At 37.3% G+C, this 19575-nt stretch overlaps 1 protein-coding gene across 1 annotated transcript; it reads right to left on the bottom strand.

The window, feature by feature from the left end:
- Positions 1-111: 111 nt before the first annotated feature.
- SERPINI1 (serpin family I member 1) lies at positions 112-18782 on the bottom strand. Its single transcript, XM_065748071.1, has 8 exons — positions 18516-18782; positions 16735-16965; positions 14207-14401; positions 12965-13169; positions 8950-9047; positions 3326-3412; positions 2059-2148; positions 112-800 (listed from the first exon to the last, which is right to left on the bottom strand). The coding sequence occupies exons 1-8, from the start codon at positions 18763-18765 to the stop codon at positions 724-726; spliced, it is 1233 nt and encodes a 410-aa protein (XP_065604143.1). The 5' UTR covers positions 18766-18782; the 3' UTR covers positions 112-723.
- Between the last annotated feature and the right edge of the window lie 793 nt (positions 18783-19575).

The following is a 19575-nucleotide window of genomic DNA, read 5'->3' on the forward strand; positions in this document are numbered from 1 at the left end:
ACTGTAAAGCTCAGGTTAAAGTAGAACAACTACTTTTGGGGAGAAAAATATTCACACAATGTGACTGTTCAACTATTTTAATTTGGACATACACAGCTATTCTACACTGACTAGCTTGGAATATTCATGCGATCAGATTTTATTGGTACCAACACTTACGGAGGGTGAATCGCAGAGTTGCATGCAGGAGCATTCATAAAAGCAGCATTTTAGAATCACATGTTGGAGTTTACACAGTCAACCACAGTTCTCAGATAGAATCCATAAGGCTTAGTTTCTTCCATTAACTTTGAGACAGCACATCGCAGTCTGTTTACTATTACAAGATTACATTTTCCAGATGTAGATCAACTATAAATCATGAAGGTTTGTCATTTGATTACTCAGCTGAACACATTCTGCTCCTGTCTCATCGATCCAGTCAGTCTTAGCACTGTAAACAATTCAGGACTTATGGATTTGCAAGATTTTTACTTTACAATTCACTAGAACAAGAAAGAGTTGTTGACATGTACACAATTTTATTTTAAGGACACAGCAATCACAACAACAAAAACAGAACCATTATTTTTAATACTGTGAACTTTTCCTCTGGAAACTGACTTGCACATAGATCTGAAAGCATTTTAAACAATATCTTGGGAGGGGGAAACACGGCAAACCTTAAATATATTAACTTCAAACTTGATGTGCTTCTTTCCTCATTTTGGTAGCTGGCAGTAGTTAAAGCTCTTCAAAGTCATGGCCACTTGTATTCATTGCTTCGGGGTGCATTACCCTCCCCATGAATAACAAAGTACCTGAGCAAAAGGGAGGCAGGAAGGCAAGATGTCAGAACGAAAAAGTAAAGCCAAAGTTAAAAGATGGTGAGTACTGAGTTCTTGGCCATGTGGGAATTCATGTTAAGATTTCGGCACCCATGAAATCGTATGGATCAGTAACAAGAGAATAAGGACTTTGTATTCTGAACTGATATGGTACACAGACAAGAACAGAGGACACTGTCTGCATTTCAGTATCCTTTGTCTTATTCTAAAGGCTTGATTCAAAACCCACAACAAATCAAAGCAGAGGTTTACTTTAAATCCAACAGTTCTGGTGAAGGCTCATGGAAATACTACCACTGACATAGTCAGTGCTCTCTAAACTGGGAAGGGGTTTCTAAGCATTGCAGCTAACTTAACTGAAGTCAGACCTTAACTGAACCAGACTTTCTTGATCACTTGACACTTTCACCAGCCTGAATTAGTGAATAACATTCCTCACAGAATTAAAAGCAAGCATTAAGAGCCACTGTTCCAATTGGAGATTATTACACTATGTAACTTAGAACAAGGAATTCTCTACATACTACTCTCCAAGGTATCTAATCATCCCTTATAGTCTTCATGTTTATGTATTTCTATAACTGTTGAAAGTAGTAACCAATCACAAGCACTTAGGATATGCTAGTGAATAAGCATAACCTTTACAATTTTCCATCACCTGTTTGTAGAACAGTTCAGATGGTAGAACACAGAACCACGTGATGCTCCGTGGCTGCATAATAATGTTTTGTAACCCAGCCACATCCACATCATTAAGACAAATATGAAACTAAGGAATTACTTAATCATTACCCATTTTGCAAGTGCTGTTCTCATCTCTTGCCTGCCACAGAAGACTTCAAGAGTACAACAGAATTATTCATAGCTGTAATATCTGTCCATTACGCAAATCACTTGGTACTGGGAACACAGCTTATTGGTCTCACTACAAGTGCCAAGTGATTATGGAGTGCAATCATTACTCCCCTGAATGAGCATAACACTACACTTTGATATAGGAGAGATTTCTTTCTCAAGTTCTTCAATCACAGAATGAGTACTATTCAGGATTGCCAGATTTTGGTGTCTTCTTTGAAGAAGCATTACAGGGACATAGGGTCAAGCCTTCCAACATTTATTTCAAGACAAAGCAAGGAAAGTTAATAACATGAAGAGAATTTGTTCAAAATATGCCATTTTCTATCATACCTGACAATGCATAGTGCAAAGCGTGGAAGAGTGAAAGTCTTACCTGTTCTTCTGTTTCTGACCAGGAAGAAGAAAGGATGATCAACTATAACTTGGGGATACAGTACTGCCATTCTGCTAATGGCAATCATTCCTGAAGGATAAAGAACAGGAAGCTTAAACATTACTACACATTCTCTCCTGATCTTAAAGAAAAATACTTGAAGCTCATGAGCAATCACTCAAAAAGTCCTACGCTCCACTTAAGGTAACCACGAAATAGCATGAGCAGTCTAACCAAAAATGAAAGGCCTACACAGGAATGGCTCATTTATGCATTAAGAATAATTAAAAAGTAAGTAAAAATGGAGTGGTACAACATCCTGGACTGAGGAAGCAGCTTATAAGATGCAGAACCTTAAGAGGAATTATGAATTCTGCTTCCCTGTAGAAATAAGATGCATTATGTTGGACAGTGCTGCTGATTTCTTTTAACAGCTTAAAGCCTACATTTGATAGGAAAAGGTAACCCTTAAAAGATACAGAGTATGAAATAATTAAATGGGCTGATGTTGCAGCTTTTAGCTTCACTTCAGTCTTTAAAACAACAGAAGTTAAAGGTAAAATTAAATAGGAGACCAGTAGGATTGGGCTCTTCATTATTTTTTATTTAGCAACATATGGATTTCTCCAGGGCATTATTTCCCAGTGTTTCATTTCGTTTTAGAGTTTCACTGCACTGACAATAAAAAACTCACGCACGCTAGCAACCCCTGTCCATATTAATGTTACAATCCAAGCTAGTTACTGATATTTATGAGCAAGGAAGTCATTTATCCTTTTCCTACAGTACAAGCAAGTAGAAATCAGCTAATGATAGAAAACAACTTATTCTCAGGAAAAATATGTGATGATAACAAGGTAACTCAGGTTTTTCCATTTATCACTTCCAATCTTGCTTCTGTAAACAAGCTTATTAAAATGTAATTGCAGCAACTCTGCTCCTAACCATACAAGTTCAAATGCTTTTGACTATTCTCAAATAGTGTATCAAAATTCAGGAGTGCTTAAGCTCTAGGAAGAACAAACCACAGCTTGTACCTGCATGACACTCAAAAGCAAAATGGGAAAGATTTTCCATAGGATCCTCAAGAGTCTGTGAAACACCACGTAAAGAAGTGTTAAAAAAGTTTCTGTTCTGGAAACCAGTTTAGTTGCTGTGCTGCCTTCAAGCTACATATTATTTAGGCTCCTGGATTTTCAGCAAAACAGCTAAAATATTAATTAACATAGAACAACATTTGATTTCATTCTGTTTTCCAGTCAGGTACCTGAGGCAGCAGCAGCTTCTGATCCTTCCTCATTAACTTCTAGGAAAGCCTTATGAAGTGCCTTCGCAAGGTAAAGTTCTTTGTTATCTAAAGAAGAAAAATATATTTCAAACAGTCTACAGTCAAGTGAAACATTTAAGAAAACAGTCACATTGTCACAATTATCCACCTTCTATACCAAGTCAGAAAAGATAAGGGTTTCGTGCACAGGACTTGCACTAAAGTACAGTCTGCCAGTGCCTCTAATAGCACCAGTTACCATGATCAAGATTGTTCTTTACATACAGACATCACAGGCATTAGAATGGCATGGCACTATCTAGAGCATCAGTATAGCAGCCATTATCTACCTTCAGTTTCTTTTAAACATGTTTACCATGATAAAAATCAACACAGAACTGAGTTATTTTCAGTCTTGTTTTCCAATTTTCTTCCCTCATTTTCTAATTTAGGTCCAAGCCTACTCTTGCTTAAGTGAGAGGATGCTCCACTATTTTTCTTCATCTAAGAGATCAGACCTACTGGAGTAGTCAGCACCTTGCAAGAAGCAATACATAACGTCATTTAATCAGTTTGATTAAGTTTCATCAGTAAGATATAATGAGGATTAGATACACATTTATTGTACCTGCATAATGACAGACTACAACTAACAGTTAGAAAGGAATAAAAGCTCTCTCAACAGGAAGTTACCCAACCATGGAAATCTAATCTAAGCACCCCACTGAGACATCTATACATTTTTGCATTTTTAATCCTCGACAAAATTGTTCAATGCCAAAACTCCAGTTGAAGGCTGAGTAAGGAGGGAAAGCTTAGGACTTTTATAAACTGCTATCCACAGCTGCAGCCAGCAGTTCTAACACTAAAAAACCAAAGCCACAAGAGATAGTTTAGTATGCCTCTCCCCAGATCTCACTACTGCTACATACACTCAGAGCCAAGCTAGCTCTCATTAGTTCATCCACTAACCTTAAACCTCACCAGCAGAAGCCCTAAATGGATTCCCCCCTTTGTAACTATGTATAGTGAACTAAATACTAGAAATCCTAAGCATCAAACCCAAGCTTCCAGCAATGCTACTTTGAGAGCTAGGATGACATTTCCCCTGTTGTTCTCAAACTTGGGACATACAGAATCTATACACCTTGTAAGCTAAGTACAATTCCCACAGCTTTTGTCTCCCTTACTATTAACAAAACACCACCAGAAAACAACATTAACAGACAGCACTTGAGGTATTAGAGTGCTATTAAGAATAGATGGATAAACAGAATTATCAGGTGTTAAACAGTCATCCTCTAAAGCTCTCATTCTTATAAATACATTAAGACTCAAGTTTCCAAAAAAATATTTAGCAGCAAACCTAGGACGTGCAAGAACTCTTACAGAAGTTACAGAAGACACAAGAGGCCAGAAAGAGTGACAGACCCATGCAAATCTAATCCCAACTGCATTCCTTGCATCACACGCACTGACTTTGTAAACACGTCAGGTTGTCAGGGTTCCTGTTAAGTTTATTGGTCACTTCCACACATTTCTTCATTCCAGGTAGTTCCATTTTGCTATTTTTGCTTGAGACCATTTCAAAGCTCTATTGAGCATTTGAGTTAAAGATGACATAAGTTAACAAGAACTATGCAACTTTTATAGAAAAAATGCCATTTCAGAGCCTCTTACTTTTCCCTTAAGCACAATTCAATATTTAATAATAAAACTTCCCACTTATCCTAATCATGCCCTTCAATCATGATTTTTATCACAGTACTTCAAGCCTGCTCCTGCAACCTGTAATATCCACAGAAATACTCCTATTTTAATCCTGTATAGCATGGCATCATGTTACTCTGAAGTATGTTTCTAGGCAGAACACTCAGCACCTTAAGAGATCAGTCTCCATCTAATGAGCTTATTGACTACTATGAAATTAGGCCCTAACTCACCCGACACAAATATTACTAACATTTACCATCAGCTATAAAAATGAGCTAAGTTATAAATGTATTCTGGAGCTAAGTATAGAAAATAATATATTGTTGACAGGAATACAAAAAGTGCACCACCAAAGAAAAAATAACTCCAGCTATAGTACTGAAGCAACACTAATACAAAATAAGTCTCACAAATGAAAACTATGGTGCAACTTACTCTCAAGAGTAAAATATCCTCTCATTCAGCACACCTTATGTCCTAAATCAAGTTTACAGTCCACGGAGTGCATAGGAGTCTTTAGTCAATGTACTGTGGATAGTTTTAATTGTGCTGAAGTGATTTTTTAACCCCAATCACATCGCCTCAAACCATATCCAAATATGTCTGTGGTTAAGTTTTCCATGAGAGCGCACCTTTATTTGATTCCAATTTCTTCCCCTTCACTCTGATGGATATCTTTGTCCTTGGATAGTGAAAACAGCAATTTCACATATCAGTTTCCTTTTTCTAGACTATTTGTTTTATACTGCTGCTATTACATCCCTCCTTGAAGGGAGTTTGCTTTCATATGGGGGGCAGGGACGACACTAGGTGATTACATCCTTCTTAATTGTGCTTTGCAATTGTCACATGACTGAATAAATTCAATACCAAACAAATCATGTCTTTCCCTTCAGAAGGAGGAAGAAGATGAAGCTTACCTGAATATTTCCTATCATGTCATTTATTTTCTGGAAGAGTCTCTGAAATGATATCTAAGGAGATAATGTGTTTTGCTATTACTCAGGAAAGGCCCATGAAGATTTGGTATCAGAGTTTAGGCTTTCTGCAAGACTCTAGCCTAGATAGCCAATAATATGTACGTGTGGTATGAGGCTTATTTCTGATGTACATGACTCTGTTAGCCTCACATTTCATTTGTCACTACACTCCATATGCTTGCAAACGCCTACTCAGAGCTGCCAAATGGTTGCTCTGCAAGTCTCATTTTAAAGAAAAGCACACAGGTTTATTGGCTTTCCTAGCTTAGGTTGCCCCAGAAAAATTATACCTACCTCAGTCAAGACTGTGAAGAACTATTTACAGAGATGGTGCTCTTCCAATTACCAAACATTGTGAAATCAGTCATTAAAAACACTTCACAGCTCACTGAAAAATAATTCACCTTGAGCTTGAAAGCAGTTGCCTAGCATTCTACAACAGCAAAAGAGTATTACACATTTGAAAGAGAAGTTGACCTTTAGCACAGCAGTTTGAAACTAGCTGTAATTAGGTAGTATAAAGATGCTCAAACTGCAAGTTTGGGTAAGTTGTAAAATCCCAAACACTTGAGGATCTTACAAAATTTGTTCCTTACTAAGTTTCAAGTTTGATTATTTGAACAAGATAGAATTGGAGGTGGAAACATCTGCTCAAGTTTTTCTTTTCCCTGAAAGTGAGTCAAACACTCACAACCAGGTAGTCAAACAGGAACATCCTCCTACTCACCCGCACAAATTGACAGCTTCTGCAAGAGAGCTACATCTAAAGCAAGCATCCAGATGAATACCTTATCTTTGGTTGCTCACAATCCAGACATGTAGAGAGGTAAAACCAACTCATTCAGTTCAATTTTTCCAATTGAGTGTAAAAAGTAAACTAAAAAACTCCAATTCTCCAATTTCATTTGTATCCAGAGAACTCACAGTCTCAGCAAAGTCAACAGTCTGTGCCTGAATCTGATTGCAGGGTTAGGGCTGTTGAATCACAGAATGCTTTCATTGACAACAATCCAAAGTAAACAGCACAAAGAGAAGAGGAAGAGTTTTTCTTGAACAGAATTTCTCAAATCTCCTTGTTTTCTCCCTGAATTAGTAGTGTTCCAAAAAAGCTTCTCATTCAAATATCTGGATTTAAGTTTCCATAAAATAGCAAGTTACCTGAAGTGCTAACACCAAGCTGCATGCAAACTAATGGCCTCAGCTTCCTTGCTACCTGACACACTACTCGGGTATTTGCACAAGCAAGCTTTAATATTCCTTTATTATTTTTTGTTCCTTCTCTATTTTATGAGGCAAAAATTAGAAGCAGGAAAAAAGCCTGTATTTTAATTATCTGAAATTTTTATCTCCATAGCATGATGTTTTTCCACCAAAAACAGTACTTAAATATTTTCTTATTCTTAATTTATGAAATACCTGCTTCTTGGCAGCACATGCTCTCTTCTAACAACACTACAGTAAAACTGCTGAGTTTTCTAAATACACCACTTTATATTTAAAAAGCTTTTCTTTAAATGACAGTTAACTCACAGATGCAAAACATGACATTTTGATTTTGTACAGTACAATTGTCAAAAATATGAAACTTTGAAACAGTCAAATGGATTAAAACAAGCAAGTTCTAATCTTCTTACTAATCTCAGCTACAGAATTTTACTCAGCAATATTTAGGCATACTTCAAATAAAATGAAATAAGAACCAAACATCACCCCTGGGGTTCAACTTGCCCTATGCATTTTCCATTCTCCTTGATACTTTTCCTCAAGCAATCATTTTTCTGTGCATACAGAAGTTGTGGTAAAGCTTACTTTTCTTTGGAGCAGTGGAGAATTTGGAAATATTTTTCTTCAGAAAATTAAGGAAGCATTATTCAGGCATGCAAATTATCACATTAGCTGATTCCAGTTTTCCTTACAGCTTCACAGGAAAAGTAAAAACAGCAAAATAGGCTACATGATAACCTATGAACAATGCTTCTAACTTAACAAAAATGAAAATGACTTAATTCTGAATGCTTCAGCTGCAAATTTTATACTTCACTACTACTACCTTGAACAAGTTAGACCAACATGATTGCTTCCAGGAACAGACAATTAGGAACTATTTCCCATCAGCTAAGCAAGTGTCTGGCTGATTAGACAGCAACCCACAGAGCAGAAATGTACACAGAGCATAAGTATATAAGCATAAATTGCCAGAACATCAGTCATCCCACACTGGTAACATGTTTCTTGATAGAGAATATTCTGGTCTGTCACACCACAGGGTTAGGTAGACCATGCTAAATATACGGCTCATATGGTTACTTTTCTTACAAGAACTTGAGCAACAGCAACTCAGCTACCTCGTGACATTTCCACATATTTTAGGAGGTATTAAAAGCTTAAATAGCTCCTTTCCACCTGAATTGAAGTATTAAATGACACTTCAACTGCAGAATGAAACTGTTCACAATGTACTGAAATAGACAAGCAGCACACATTTTCATCTCAGAACTCTTTCCTGTTACACTTACATACAGAAAGCATCTGAGGAGATAACCAGTCATACAAGTATTTAATGCTGTTAATGCCATGAAGAAATGGCCTCTGGAGAAAAAAGATGACAACACCCTTGGTGTATAAATCATTTGCTATTAGGGCACCAAAGCCACACATTGCTCTAATCTGGATCTGCCTCTTGCACATTTTTAAGACCCAGTTCTGAAACTCACAATGACTTTTCCCTGGTCAAAAATACTCCCTCCCACTCCAATAGATTGTACACCCATCTCAGCTGCTCCTCCAGAGAACAACCCTGCATCACACAAAACATCCCAGAAGATCAGAAGTCAGCTAGTAGCTTTTATTTTTTTAAATGAAAAGGCATCAAGATCTTATTGGCTATACTCAAGAGGATGATTTTAGTACTCTCATCATATCTCCTCTTACCAGACATCGCAGTGAGGTCAGCACTACGGCTGAACACTTCTGTAATTCCAAGACCCTTCAGTACATCTTTCAGATCAATTTCTTGTTCTACTGTGAATCTGAAAAAAATGACAAAAAAGCAGAAAAACTAACCAGTGCAAGTAGCTCTTAGAGTATTTTTCTAGAGGATTAAAATTTCTAGGTAATGACAACTGAAATACTGAGATAATGTGAAACAGGAGATTCAGTAACAGTTGTATAGCATAGCAACATTTCCTGTGCTTACACTAGTTTATTTTTACAGTTGAAATGTTTTCTAATGCAGGAGGAATTAGAGGCTGCTGGTAGTATGCACAACCCCTGACCATAACTCTGCAGGTACAAGCCTTGACAGCTTGAAAAAAGATAATCTGAACATCAAAAGACAACTAGGTAAAAGTCAAGTGACACTTGCTCATTTATACAAACCACATTCATAATGATTTGTGATGGAATAGATATTAGTCATTATCCAGAGAAGAATTTTATGCAAGTTAAAATAAGATCTGGAGAGAGCTTGGGTCTGATAAATCACTGGCAGCATCAGAAGTGGTCACATATCCTGCCCAGTTGAATTCCAGTCTATGCCTGGAAGAAAACAGAACTGCTCCTTGTGATTCCACTGTTTTGGCAGTTCTTAAAAGAATCAGAGACTAAAGATTCACATACTGGAAGAAGTTTCTTATGTTCTGGTATGAAATGCAGCAGTATGGTAACATTCTTAGAAAAAATGAGAATGTTTTATAAAGTCATAGAACTCTCACAGTTGAAAGAAACATTTAAAAATTATCTAGCCCAACTTCCCTGCAATGAACAGGCACATCCACAGCTAGATTAGGTTGCTCAGAGCCTGGTCCAGCCCTGGTCTTGAAAGCCTCCAGCAACTGAGCATCCACCACATTTCTGGGCAACCTGTTCCAGTGCCTCACCACCACCACTATAAAAGACTTCCCTCTGTACACCCAACCTAAATCTACCCTGTTTTCCTTTACCTTAAGGAATGATTGTCTAAAACTATGACAATCCAGAACTTAAGGTTTGTATAAAGCTTCAAATGTAAAAATCGTTTTCTAGTTCACAGACTTAAGAGAAGAAAAAAAGACAGCTTCATCTTGCACAAGGCTGAGCAACAATTCTGAAATGCTGAGTCCCAAGGTGCTCAAGATCCACAAAATCAAGAGGATTTGAGTACACTTTCCAGTTATGGAGAAAAACTAACTACAGTCTAGTGTGACTCATCCCAAAGGCTATAATTTCAAGGCTTACTAAAAGTTCTGAGTGAGAAAAAGCAAGAAATGTCTGATTCTCAGTTTGGTTCTAATATATTACATTCTGCAGAGCAAGAAGCAAAGCAATGGCTCCATTTGAGAAACCAACAATTTCTTGTTTAGAAGACAGGGCTTAAGGATCTGAATCACAATTTCAGCCCAATAAGCAACCTATAATACAAAGCTGCCAGCTGACATCAATTCCAGCTTTTCAGATGGAATTTCAGCAAGGTTGTCCCGAGGTGCTTGCATAATTCAATAGCCTGAAAATAAAACAACAAGAAAATCCCACAGTACTGCTATTCTGACCAGGCAGATCAAGGCAGGTTATGGTTCTCCCCGGCAAGGTCCTTCTATGAGAGCTAAATATAGGCTGCAGATGCTGGCAACATGTGTATTGCAATAGTGCACTGCTTCGTTCCTCTTCTGTGACTGCATCTCAAGAACCATGAGGTCTGACTTCATCAAAAGGGGACTCAAAAGAATAGGGAAAAAGCTTGTTTTCTTGAGAGAAAGAAAACTTTCAGATAAAAGAAGGTTCTTTCAGCATTAAGTGAAGCAGGAAGGTCAGTGAAGAAAACCACGCATACTGAGATGGTCCTTCAAGGGAAGATCTGCAGACCGTAGCAATGTCATTAGGCAGGAGCTCCTCCTGTGTTCTTCAAATAAATTGTTAGAGAGTTTTTGTAAATTAGATTTGTGGTCTGTTTCAATTCTATGAAGAAATTGGATTAGAAAGTTGACCATTTTCACCTGGGTTAAACTGCAAACATTTGAAAATGAAAAAGTATAATTTAACAATTCAGTTCAAATTTCTCCTTTGCTATTAAGAAGAGTAATTTGCACACAGATCATGCAAACAGAAATTATCATGTTTGATTAACTCTGCTTTCAGCTAGTGTTCAGGCCCTATTACAGTTCAGAAAATGTTCACTCTATAATTTGATAGCATCTTTCAAGATATAAAAAATTAATTTTATTCCACTGCTGTTTTCAGTTTCTCAGTGGACAGAGCCTGCAGGCCACATTTCATAACATGCCTTCCTGAGTCACAGCATAAAATATTTATGAAGTTTTTATTTAGAGCATTGATAAAATTCTGCAGATCCCCTCTGAATCTCTAATGAAAATCCAACACCTTGGGAACATGCAATTAATCTTCCTAATTTTTATAAGGAAATTGCACTATTACTGTGAGGTATTTCAGGTCCATGAGAGAGAGCTGGAAAATGCTGAAGGTAATCAGAACCTATCCGTACCGGCTTTGCCTTTGCTTAACCTTAATTCAAAAAGCATTTACCAGTTTTCTGGAGGTTCTTAGATGAGAGTGACAGGCATGAAAACTAGCCTAAGGTAAGAACTGTTGGGTACAGAATAAATAAGTTATGTGACCACACAAAAACCCAGAGCCCCAGCTCAGCCATGAACTTGTCTGAATATTGGCTAGAGAGAACCCTGGAGTCATTCCTTTGGATTAAGAACAAACAAGCAAAATCCAAAACTGCCTGCATAAACTTACATCCAGTATCATTAATACAATTTCAAAAATACTCATGTATTTAACTTGATACTTCAACTTCCTAAATTCAGAAGCTTGGCTTTCTGAGATTCCCTATAATTGAGAGACCTCTGCATTCTGTGCATCTCATACATGGGAGAAAGAGATAGCAACCATCAGCATCTGATACAGACGTAGTGAAATACTGCTGTTATAAAAAGGAAGCTTAAGGGATGTAAGACACCTCATTTATTTTCTCAGTAATATCATGTAACATTTGTCTGTGAAAGCAGGAGAAATAGCCTATGAGAAACTTCTCTCCCTTCAAAGAATTTTTGCCCTGCTCCTTACACATGCAACATAACCCAAATTTCCCAATCACATGAAAACAAGAACCATTTCAGCGACTAGAAGGGTTTACTAAGGTTTGTTTTTCTGCTGCCTTGTGCTGTGGCTCAGCACCACAGGAAGTTCAGTAAATACACAAGCATGAGCTGCATCACTATATAAACAGTTTAATTAATGAAATCATTATGAATCCTTTGAAGATTGTTATGATTCAACATTAGTGACTTTTAGTAGTAAAAAAGTATAAGTACACAAGCATTTAGAGGCAGATGAAACAATTCCAGGGAAGGTAACAGTGCATCTGAGTAAATAAACCTCTGAGCATATACAACTGATGTCTACAAATAAACCACTTTTATTGCTCCTCTAATGAAAAGGAGTCCAACCCTTGTAACATCTACGAAAAAGGAGATATTGATTGAAATCACCTCTCACTCAACTATTTGTATCTACAAATACACACGCCATTAAAACTTTTTGAGTTAGAAACAAAGTAATCTAATTAGCACCCAAATCCCAAATGAAACATTTTGGCTTTGTTAACTCAAGCTTGAAATATTTGTATGGCTCCTATCTAAATGGGACTTAATCATAATGAGTTCTGCAAAAAAATGGGAGCCATCACTCAGAGAGGATATACTTCTGATGAAATTCCCCTTCCTGGAGCTTATTCCTGGAAAGGACACAAATGCAGTGTTCAGTTGTTGCTCAGACAGCTGCTATTATATACTAAACAGCCCCAGATCTTCTTGTCACAGCAGCCTTCATGTGAGTGCTATGGAACTATGGACTTGGCCAAGATGTTCAATTTCTACCTGTGCTGCTCTTCCAACTCAACTGAACACAGCCTTCCCCATTTATTGATGTGGCAGCATATTCTCACCTTGGTAAATAGACTTCGACTTTTTGCTTTTTCACAGAGTTAGCCCACTCGTTAATCAGTGAGGCTTTGACAAGTGGCTCCAATGTGACCAGTGGAACTTCCTGTCTGGAAAGAACGATCATCATACTAATTTCATCTCCTTCATACGGTATTTCTAGAACCTGGTAGATGCCACCTGCTTCATTAGAGCCATCACTGAACTCTCCTACAAGAAAAACAGGAAAAGGTTATTAGAATTATGTTCTTTCATTTTTACTAGAGATATGGGAAAGATATAGGTAATGATTACTATGTAGTGGAGTTAAAAGTGACCTGCTACTCTGCAAAAGGAAATTGTAGTTCCTTCATCATAGAATTTAAGCCTCACATCTTTTCCTAACCAAGGTAAGCTTATGCAATCTCTAGGTAATCATATTTTTGAACTTATTACCTAACTTCCATCTAGCTTCCATTTAGGCAGTGAAGTCTAGAACTTGTTAAAGCTAAGATCTTCATGGAAACAGATGGAGTTTTTTCTTTCAGAAAGTTTATTAGTGAGACAGTAAAATATTGCCAATAGTAGACACTGTGGAATCCATTTCGAGTTCAAGCTCAAGACAAAAACATTATTGCTCTGCTGTTCAAAGCATTTGTTTTACCTCTCTAAGAATATTAGGGCAGTAAAGTGTCCTTATATGAAGACTTGGCATTTATTTAGAATATAATAAGTTCATTTGGAAGGGACTTAGAAAGGCCATAGACCACAACTGCCCCACTGCCAATTGGAAAACACTGCTGAGGGCATCATACAAATGCCTCTTGAGCACTGAGGGGCATGGCAGCATCAACCATCTCTCCAGCAAGTCTGTTCCAGTGGTTAGCCACCTTCACACTAAAGAAGTCTTCCCTACTATCCAGCCTATTTATTTTAGAACTTAACACAGGACAAGAATAATATTTCACTAAGAAGCAGGTATAGCGCTATAACTATAAACAGATCAGATAACTGAGAAACATTGTGAAATTCATCATGCAGCACTAAAACATACCTAAACAGTAATCATGAAGTCATTAAAAATGTTGCTATCTGGTACAATATGCAAGCACATATTATGAAAACACATCAAATAAGCATCCTTCCACTGAGCAAACACCACATTCAAAGCTGTAGGTAGAAGAATAGATAACACAAGTAAGTACTACTGCAATAAAGATACTAAGGGAAAGACTTATTAGATTTAAATTGCTACATCTCCAACTCACCATAATAAAACTCTCCCTGCTGGTACATCATTGGAATCTGCACTTCTGTTTCATCATCCTTAGTGAAAGAGAAAGTTCTTGTATTTTCAGGCCTGAATTGTGATTTCCAATTGCCTTTAAAGTAGATCGCATTGATGAGAACCAAATGAGTTAGAGCATCAAAGTCTCTTGATGACACAAAATCTTTGATCATATCTAAGAAGAAAAACAACTGTCAGTCTTCACGTCAAATGGAGCATTAAATCAAATCTCAAGACAGCTCAAAAAAGCAAGAAAATAAAAAGCTGAGCTAACATGTAATTTCCAATTCAGAAGTTCCATTAAATCTCATATTAAACCACCAGTGTTTTGTAAACTTAAAGTCACAGTGTAGGTGCACGAATCTTTCCATCAAGGACATGTTAGCTAACTGTTACTGTATCACTACATAAATAAATCCCATAATCAAATCAAGGGGAAAAGAAAGTCTATTTACACCGGTGCTATAATACTTTCCAGCATTCTTCTCAATGTCTGATCGTCTATAAATTCTCGTTCTGATCCAAAGAAGAATTAAATGAAATGTAGAAACATATCTATTGGAGCATTACCTAGGCTAATTTTTAAGTGCTCAGTTTCTAATCAAGCAGTGTCCCACTGATGAGTAACGGCTAATCTGTGTAGATCCTCAGCATTTGTTCCACTGACATTAGCTCTCGAAAAGCACAAGAGAAAAAGACATCTAGCCCCTGCTCTACACAAGGGAGGTGTATCAGCTAAGAAGGGCAGCTGCTTTGCTCCTATCCCTAAGTCATTCATATGAGAATACAATCTTACCTGCTTTAGCTCATCTTAAACAGTTTCCTTCTCAACAAAGCAATTTTGAGATTGTTAAACTTGGCATGCTGACCACATTTGTCAGTGTTCCCAACAAGTTACAGCCTACTTCAGATGGCTTTTCTTTGCATTTATTTTTAACTGACACTGCATTACAAAGTGTTAAAATAAGCACATTCCTCAGTCTGGTTATTACCCCCTTAATGTATTGTTTAAAATACAAATCCCACCCGCTTTCTGAAGGATATGACTCCTACGAACTGGTTTGAAATTTGTGTATCATATGGCAATATTTGTTATGGGTCACTATTTGTACTTCATCTCAACTAGAACATCATTAGAAATGAGATGTGGCCCATACTTTACAGTTGGAAAAAAGAAATTAAGGAATATTATTGTCCTTTATTACTTAGTACATTTTCTCTTGAGCTTTTCAATCACATCTTGTTAATACGCTGACATACATTAATTCTCTGGACAGAAAAACCTTGACAGTTGTTTTTTGCTCTGAGCCTCCCATCATTTTAAGCATGCTGGAACTAGAAAACTGACTGTCTCATACTCCTTAACTAACGAGAACATGAGCCCTCTGTCAGAACTGGCAGGCAGGAGGGAATGAGATCTAGTGCTCAGAGATTAGGCTTAGGGACTGTTACTATCGCAACCTAACTAAGAGACCAACAGCTGCCTTTGTTAGCTCAACGGTTCCTTCCAGGGTGATGGTTACAAGCTTGGTTGGCAGATGTGGCAGGCATTAAGCATGAGATCTGGGTGCTCTTTTTAAAAGGAAGAACTTTGCTCTTCTCGCAGACGTGATGTTTTCCTAGAACACTGGAAAAGCTACTGCATTACTTACATTCCCTCCTTTATTCCTGTTGCTTGAGATAAAGGACAATTTACCACAGTAGGTTCCTTTTTCCCCATAGAAAAAGATGCTTTTTAAAATGAGCTAAACATGTTATGCAAGATGTTTTTCAACTTCAGTGTTGCAAATTTCCTATAAAGCATTATGGATTCTTAGATGCCCATACAACATAGTGATGTGCTAATTCCTTAAATGTACTAAAGCAACTTGATCTAACCAGGTACATTCATATCAGTAATTCTGTGCTTACTCCTTTCCTTCCACTGCACATTTCTGTTATAGAACTCTGACAGCACTCCTACAACTGAACAACCTCTAAACACGTTCTCATTACCACACATTGCAAGGATTAGATCACAGGGTCTCAGGTCTCATTTTGTGCTTGACATTACCTTTAGCATTCACTAGTATTCCACTTCTCCATAACATGTACCTATCCTCAGTCCTCCACACAGCCAAAGCACAGGCCACTAATCCCTCTGTAGCTAAGTATTTAGCATTTAACAATACCATTTATCTACACTTTTTTATAACAAAATAAGCTTTTAATACTAATTTCTAACAGCTACCATTAAAACATTCTCCTTCAGTACACGTTACAGGTACTTCATGGTAGTGCAACAGGAAAATATGCTCAAGACAGATCCTATCATATGATTAACAGTAGTTACTGTTGCTTAGAACATTACTTCCCTGTAAGGGAAGAAATAAGTATAGTTGTCTGAAGAGCTCATACTAGAATTCTCTGTATGAGTGCAGAAAAAAAGATGAAAATGTAAAAATTTCAATGCCATAACTCCAGAAATATAAACACTTACTGCAGGAAATAAAAACCATGTAAACTTACTGTTTGTATGATTCTCTACCCACTTATTGATGTGGGTAGCTACAGCTGCACTCTGGCTGAAATCTATATTCTCTACTTCAGCTTTAAAGTACTTTTTCACCAACTGCAAAAATTTTTCACTAACATGGAATCCATTCTGAACATAGAGAGAGTTAGCCATATTCAAAACATAATGACTTTCTTCAGCAGTTGTCATGTCAGAAAGGTCCTTCAAAAAGGTAAACTCTTCACCTAGGAAAACAAATAAGTTCATGAAAGCACTTCAGAAAATAATTCTATAGCTTTACACTAGAAATTCAGGCATTTTATGAAGGAAGTCTAATCTTTTTTCTACATTCAGCAGTTATCAACATTCAGAACTGAGAACTTCAGTATGACTGCTAGTTAGGGCCCCCATGGAGTTCCCTTCTCCAAGACAGGCCTAGAATTTCCCAGGATATAGCACAGATCATTTGCTTGGGTAACAAGAAATTCTGGCAGTGGTAGCATTAGATTAAAAGCCACAGAAACCTAACCACCCTCACAGCCAAAAGGATCCAAAAGTCTGCCTTAAAACAGAAACCTCTTACTGCTGCATTGCCTATCGGAAGCTGAAAATTCTAGTTTTCTTCACACCAGAACTTAAAAATTGAATGCAATTAAATATTTCAAGCTCAAGTTGTCAGAATACTTTCATTAGCACTGATGCAAGAACAGTGAACAGCCCAACTCCAATTTGCTGCATAGCTAAGTTATAGATGTGGGGTTAATTTATCAAGTGTTAGAGAAATCAGAGTTAAATGTGCACTGTAATCTCTACAGAAAGTCATCAACTGCATACAGGTACAGCACACAAAGCTTGCCAAACATCTTTCTTGAGCTGCATTCAGAATTCCTCAATGCCCATTCACAGAGGACTTAGCTTTCAACGAGTCCTATGAACAAGGAATTCCGTTCAGACTTCCATTACTCCAACATCAAAATGAATAAGAATTACCTTCAAAATATTTTCCCCAATTCACTGATCTACTTTGTTTGCAGACAAATCAGAACGGTTGGCATTGAGTATGCATTGTACAGCACCACATCCAGATGCATGACTTTGCTCATCCCACACTATAAGTAGCGGTAGCATTGTTCTGTTAAATGTTTCTTGTTCCTCAGCAAGGATGACAGGAGCACATGAATCACAGAAAAGCTTGGGTTGGAAGGGACCTTAAAGATCATCTAGTTCCAAACCCCAAAGCAGACAAAGTATCATGCAGAAGCAACCAAGATGTATTTCCTGAATTAGTATGCTGTATTATGCAATACAAATAGAACATGACAGACAAATTAGTCTGAAATCTACACGTTTACCTACAAGAACAAGTTTTGTCAAAGCAAAACGTGGCATTTTTAGTTGTTTTACAAAGCTTCCTACTTCTAAGCAATATTGCTTAAAGCAATCTTTTCCTTTTCAGGTTTTATCATAAGCCTTGGAAAAAAAAGACACTTCTGCAAGTCTTACAGCTGTAGCAGCAAGAGCATCCTTAACTTTACAGATAGAAACCCAGATCAACAGTAAACAGCAATCACTTGAGATCCAAGTGCCCAAGCCAGGATGGCTTATTAGCATTGCTGCTCACACAATCCACTCAAGCATGCTTCAGCACGCTCAGGCCATCACACAGGATGTCAAGAAGCCTACTGATTAATAACCTATGGACATCATCAGGTCATTTCCATGATTGCTGAAGCACTGCCAGCTGTTTCTTTAAGACTAAAACCCCATTGTAAGGCACGATTATAAAGGCCCTTACCATTTTTTAAGCTGTCAAAACCCAATGAATGTCGAATTTCTTTCAGAGTGGTTCCATGAGCTCCAAGCTCTATCATTCCCATGGCTATTGCAATGCTCAGAGGACAAAAAAGAATATTCTCATCTTCTCTTGCAGCTCGTAGCTGATTGTAAACATTCACAGAAAGCTCAGCAATAGTTTCATCAGGAAAATTTGTCTTGAAGGCTTTACTTTGCAGAACAAGCAGAGACAGCAATCCAAGGAAATACATGACGTGAGATGTTAAGACCTGCAAGATAATTTTAGAGGAAAAAAGTTAACTTCATATAACAATTATATGATTCTATGAAACACAATAGTAAACTTAGTAATTTAAAATTTTTGTGGGATAAACCTAGTTAAGGAGTTAAGGGCATATTAGAGTTTCCCAGAGGAAACACATATACACCCTTCACAATGAAGCAATAAACCGTCCCTCCCCTGAAAATTAAGTATTACCTGATTTCATTCATCTGTTGATGAAAGATTTTGGAAGCATGAAATTCACCTTCTACAGAAAAACACTAAAACACTGCCATATCTTTCCTACTTTTCCCTGTCAAATTTCATATTGTTAAGCCATGCTGGCACAGACACAGTACATATTTCTGCACTTCTTCCACCAAGGAGACTAACAAATGTGTTTCTTTCATTTGATTTTCCAGTAAGATACAACTTATTGAAAGTCACACTACTCCAGGAGCTGACAAGACTTCCTCAGGTGCAGTAAAAGTTTGCTGACACTGGTGACAAAGGAAACGTACCATGATGTTGCTTGGCTGCAAAACTCATGACGAGCAGCCAAGATGTCTGTTAGTAAATAGCAATGATAAGTTGACTAGTTACATTTGCTAACAGACTCAAACTTTCCTTTCCAGTCAAATTCCTTTATGTAACCACAAGAAAGATTTGATGGTGGAAACAGGAAACTAGAAAAAATTCAAAAGGATTATACTAACCCAGTTTGCCCCCAAGCTTCACTAAAACATGTCAGTAAACAACAGTTCTCACTCCACCCCAGTTTGCCTTGACACACAACAAC

Source organism: Cyrtonyx montezumae, unplaced genomic scaffold, assembly GCF_038088225.1.
Source record: "Cyrtonyx montezumae isolate F1298 unplaced genomic scaffold, pur_monq_1.0 scaffold_5, whole genome shotgun sequence".
In the NCBI taxonomy this organism is placed as follows: Eukaryota; Metazoa; Chordata; class Aves; order Galliformes; family Odontophoridae; genus Cyrtonyx; species Cyrtonyx montezumae.

What these genes read in the sequence shown, in the direction of transcription:
- SERPINI1 (XM_065748071.1), bottom strand. Translation starts at nt 18,765, where the DNA reads ATGTATTTCCTTGGATTGCTGTCTCTGCTTGTTCTGCAAAGTAAAGCC. An exon ending in GGTAGAGAATCATACAAACA is followed by an intron (nt 14,402 to 16,734) that starts GTAAGTTTACAT and finishes TTTTCTTCTTAG; the next exon opens with ATATGATCAAAGATTTTGTG. An exon ending in GTCGAAGTCTATTTACCAAG is followed by an intron (nt 9,048 to 12,964) that starts GTGAGAATATGC and finishes CATTTTTTTCAG; the next exon opens with ATTCACAGTAGAACAAGAAA.